At 37.3% G+C, this 5,483-nt stretch overlaps 1 protein-coding gene across 2 annotated transcripts in view; it reads left to right on the forward strand.

The window, feature by feature from the left end:
* The first annotated feature begins 288 nt into the window (after nucleotides 1–288).
* Nucleotides 289–5,483, forward strand: part of OLFML1 (olfactomedin like 1) — a 17,873-nt gene continuing 12,678 nt past the window's right edge. For both annotated transcript variants that reach the window (XR_003536822.1, XM_027699415.1), the window contains exons 1-2: nucleotides 289–810; nucleotides 2,804–3,092. Coding sequence is in view for 1 of the 2 variants with exons in the window: in XM_027699415.1 (XP_027555216.1) it covers nucleotides 685–810; nucleotides 2,804–3,092 (415 nt within the window). In the remaining variant the exon portion in view is untranslated. The remainder of the gene's footprint in view (nucleotides 811–2,803; nucleotides 3,093–5,483) is intronic.

A 5,483-nucleotide genomic window follows, 5' to 3' on the forward strand; every position in this document is an offset into this window, starting at 1 on the left:
GATATTGATTGTAGCTGGAAAAGTACTGGCAAGTGAAGAGAAAAATGAGTTGATTTTTTAAATAATTTTATCTATGGTTTTCAGTCCTGCTGTAAGTAGGTTGAATACTGGAAGTGAAAACAATTGCTTTAGATTGTTTTACAGTAACAGCTGTGGCTGTTGAAATTGCTACAGACATTAAGCATCAGATCTCCCCGTGAAAGGATGACCCGTGCTCTGCTGACTATGAATCTATGCTGACTTACACCAAGCACACACTGCACAGCACTGGTCACACGGGAAAGCAGATGGGAGGAGAAAAGAGGGAAAATAAATTACATTTATTTGTATTTAATAAAATTTGGCCCACAGGCTTTCTGTGACTCAGTACTGAACATCTGGGATTGATCACAGGATCACAGACCGAGAAGCAGTCATCTGGCTTCTAGAAGTAAACACATTCAGTCCCTCTTCCACAACATTATTTTCTTAATGATAAAATGCAACGGCCATTTTAAGCCTTTTCAATACTTGCAGTCACAGTGCTTTTAACTTTTTAGTACTTTTTAGTGTTGCTTTTTCACACCGGGGCATCAGGCAATGTTAAATTTCATTTGAGCTTGGACCGGCAGCGTTTGGGACTGCCCTCCACACACACACACACAATTAATTCACTGCTGTTCTGCTTCAAAATTTTATGATACAATGGGAGTCCTGCAAGTCCAACTTTTGTTAGTCCCCTTCCTCACAAGCACCCTGGGAGCAGCGCAGTACCTGATGCAGGATGCGGCGCTGATGAACTACATGGACCGGCGTTTCCTCTCCCTGGAGGTACGTGCTACCTGCATCCTTCTGCAACTCTGCCTGCCTGCAAAGAGCTTTGAGCACGTGTGAATGCTCTCCTGTGTGTGTGGACACAGAACAGTCTGTATGATATACAGTACCAGGATGGTACATTTCCAGCTTTTTCAAATAAATAAGTAAAATTGTAGCTAAACCTTGAACTATATGATTCCTGTTTGCCACGTCATTTATTGCAGAATATAATTTCATAATGTTATATTTTTATTCTGTTATCACGTGTATGTTTTGTTTTACAACACCAATGAATTTAGCTAAAAATGCAAATGTTTATATAATACTGCCACAGTCTGTCCTAGGGAACAGTATAAACATATTGTCAGCAGTGGAAGTGCTGTCAAGTATTAACAAGGAGATAGAAATTTATCAGGTATTTTTTTTATGTACAGATAAACTACTGTTCCAGGTGGGTTTAAGACACATTTATGTAAACTAGAAGTTTATCTCCACTTTAAATAATCCCCTTACAGCTGGGAGACTGAAATAAGTACTTCCTTTCAATTAATTACATAAATGTACCAGTTCTTGCTTCTTTTTCTGCAGTAAAAATACTACCAGTACTGCAAAATACCTCTTCAGTATTGGTGTGCTATAATCATATATTATTTATCTTAAATCATTAACATGTCCTTGGCTCCTGGCCCACACTGGCAGACTTTTAGAGAAGCTCTAACTTGCCTCATCTCACGCCCCTTTTTGTACAAAACTCTCACTGGTCTAAACTTCACAACACAGAAAGAACTGAAGGATTATTCTGACATTCTGTTTCCATTGTGCAGAGTGAGATTTAAATTTTCTTAGTCATTATAGAAATAACTTCACACGGTAATTCCTGTTCTTTTTGGTACCTACTAAAAATTATGCAACTCCACCTGTGGCATTTGGTGCAAGGGGCACCAAACAAAGAACAGGACAAAGGGTGAGGCAGACACTGAAGGCAGCACTTGAAAACATTTAAAATAAAGTCCTCATAGAAAGCCATTAAAAAGCTTTCTGGGGACTTACAGTCATGTATAAATGGGGGAGGGAGGGAGGCACAAAGCAAACAAACCGCAACCACCAAGTTTATATGGAACATGTGCAGACTGCACTAATCATTCGGGAAACTCAGACATCCCCTACTCACACACCACCTTAAAACCAAAATACCTGAAATCTGTGTGTGAAGCACCAAACCAGAACACCCAATCTAGCAGTTAGATCTGCTATGGTTGTGTGTTTGGGATCAAAGATTGGCTCAAATTCCTCATTTTCCCCAAAGTGGCAGCTGGGCCACTATTTTCAGGACACCTATGATCTTTATAGAAGCAGCTTCATTGCAACAGAGAAATCACATTCCTCACTCTTGAAAACATTACTAATTTGAATTTAGGTGGGGAAAAAAAAATGTTTAGGTCTGGTTTTGTTTTTTAAATATAACCAATTATTTGACACAAAGAAGAACACCAAACAAACAAACAAAAAACAAACAAAAAAAATCAACTAAAACTTCCTCAAATGTAGCACACCAGTATTTTCATTTTCCCTTTTAAATGGATGTAAAATAGCTCCACTAGATTCTGCCTTGGTCAGAAGAGGCGTATTTATGTGAAACGTTCCTGTTGATAGATCTGCAGAAAACTTTGAGACTCCTACAGGAGAAATTCCAAAGTTTCTAGAAAGCAAGTCATGATAGATTATGTACCTCTGACTTTTCCTTCTTTAAGCAGCAAAACAAAGTATCTGGCTGTCAGTAAACACATTAAGGCAAAAAATGAGGAGTTTTATCCAGATCTGTGAATGCTTGTGCCAGTCTCATATGTCCTCTTCACACAGGTAGCCAGCAACAGCCACTGCTTTGAAACAGATGGGGGGGCAGGACTGGACAGGAGAGAATAGCATGGGTTTTTTTAAAAGTAATCATGAATGATGTTGTAATGTATACAGAATATCCATGTATTTTCTTCCTGTGTTCCAACTTAAGAAGAGGCTGGAAAAATGCAACCAAGACATACTGGATTATGTGGACGAATTCCGAGACTTTTCAAAGATGGTATTGTCACGCCTGGCAGGACTGAACTCTTATAAGGCTGAGGTTAAAAGCGAAGTGCAGAATTTGCTCACGAGAATTGAACGAGCACAAAGGGACATTGACTATTTTGGATCTGTCACAGATTCTAACCCATGCATAGAAGTGCACGAAGACCTGGTGAAACAGCAGCTCCTTGAAGAGGCAGAAGGAAAAAAGAAACTTAAACTCATGCTTAATGCAAGTAAGAACAGTTTGCTTTTCAGAACTTCGATGTGAATGAGCCAGTACCTTAACCAATGTGTGAATGCTGATAGAGGGATAACAGATTTCTATTACTTATGTGGATACCACAGATAATTGCGAGGGGGTTTGGCTGTGTCAATACTACACTTATAAAAACTATGTATATGCAAAAAAGGTATGGGAGAGAGAGGGAAGAAAGTACAAGTCAAACATTTATTTTGCAGATATCCTAACTGCAGATCAAATTAATTCTTTGGAAGCTGCTTTTTATTATAAAGTAATGTAAAATCTTCTGAAGATATGCATTTCTGAGTACTGCAGCTATAATAAGGAATTAATGGTGCCCTTTGTTTTCTGGGGTGGGCAAGGGTCAAAACATCAACTCAAAAGTGAGTTAATAAACACTTCATTCACAATTTGCATCTGGTTTACTGTCCTCCTCTGTTACTCTTTCTCTCTCTCTCCCCTCCTATGTAATTTATCAGGAGAGCACTCTGGCTTAGCCATAAGCAAAGCTCAGTTTTGATTTGAAAATTAAGTGTTAGGGTACCTAGCATGAAGCACATATATATATATATATACACACACATACATACATACATACAATCTATACTTAAAAAAAATTAAATTTATAAGTATTTTTACCTTAAAAAGTTGAGTTATAAATGTAAATTATGTATTGTAGACATATTTAAAAGTAGTCTGTTTTCTTTTCATAGAAGTAAGAAATGAAAAATAAACAATAAGACATATAAACTCTTATTTTTTAAAAAAGACAGGTGAAAGACCTCTAGCGTCATCAATTATATAATTCCACTAAGTTCAATAGAATTAGACTGACTGAATTTTACGAATAAGTTTAGAATTTCTTCCTTGAACTTTTCTAGCAAAACAGTATTAAGGCAGATGGTTACAAAAGCAATCACCTATTCTGCTTCTAAGCTCTAATCATACACCACAATTAAGTGCTTTGACTATCAATATTTCTGTTCCATATACAGAACTTTTCAACATTAGGCATTTTTTTCGAGAGGTAAAAAAATTGAGGAATTTTTAAACTGACTGTGTTTAGGACACTTCGAAAATTATATCTTTCTGAGGGTTTCGGGGAGGGGAAATTACTTTCCATTTTCCCTTACTGGAAATTATTGCAGCAGTTCTTAGTAACTTTACTTTCAATTTTTATTTTACTGTCAATACTAGTCAGAAGCTTTTCCCATTGAATTTGATGGCAAAACTAATTCCTGTATAGATTTTACAGCACTTGGAAAAAGTAGGAAGACCCTCAACTGTAGCAAATAGCATCTCTGCTTCTATGCCACCATATCTTATCCAGAATCTATGATTATTTTTGCTGAATCACTCCAAAACTCACGCAGAAAAGTGTTTTTTTAAGTCCAGCTATGTTACTGGTTTTGGTTCAAGTTCACACAGCCTTGAAAACAATGATGTAGAATCACGTAGCCAATACCTCATCCTTCTTTGGGTGGGAAATGCAAAATTATCTTCTACACATCTTGGGGTGTGATAAGAAATAGGGGGCTTTGAAGGTATCATTACCAAAATTTTTCCACATTCTCTGTAAACTTTTTGCTTACCGTGAATATCTTGATTTCTCCGTCTCCCTCCAAGCTGTTATAAAAACCAAGGGGGCTTAAAAATTTTCTCTCAAGAAGAGAGACACTCCATAGATTTGTGATAGTAACCTGACTATTTCTCCTGCAGAGGAAGATGTTGCTAATGCTGGTTAGGTATTTTGATTCAGCAGTTTTAAGTTTCTAGAATCTGTCTAATCAAGAAATGTTGCTTTTGAGAAAGCTATTATGTCTTGTTCAGAGATGATGCTTCCAGAGTGAGAACTTCCAAAAAACCCTCCCCCAAAAAACTCCATGCTGTAGTAGTAATATCCAAATTCTTTGATTAGAGGGTATCAGTACACACAAATGACATAAAGATTGCTTTCTACAGGCAACTGGAATCTTGCCACTGACTTCAATAGGTTCATATCAGGCCAAAGAGGGAGGCTGGTTTTGCTTTCTCTATTTCATCCGCTGCCAGAACTTCCTGCCTTAGAGCTTTGTTTGTTCTGTTTACTGAAATGGCTGCACTTCACTGAGAGCAATTCTTTAAACTTCAAATACTGTGCCTCATAATTTATGGGTGCCTTTGGTAAACAAGCTTGTTAATATGCTTTGCAATAGAGTTTTTGCTGGAAAGGATGGTGCTTGATAAAGATCTTAGCGTCTAAATGCCTGAGTCTTCACAAGCTTGATGCTTTTTGGTTTTAAACTTCTATGCAGAGTACATACAAAATGCAATGAAGCCAAAATTATGACTGGATCTCTGTGATGCCAATTTTAACCCTATAGTGAGGTAAACAACTATGCAA

The sequence above is a fragment of the Neopelma chrysocephalum genome, unplaced genomic scaffold, assembly GCF_003984885.1.
Source record: "Neopelma chrysocephalum unplaced genomic scaffold, ASM398488v2 Primary Assembly neopelma1_24, whole genome shotgun sequence".
NCBI lineage: Eukaryota > Metazoa > Chordata > Aves > Passeriformes > Pipridae > Neopelma > Neopelma chrysocephalum.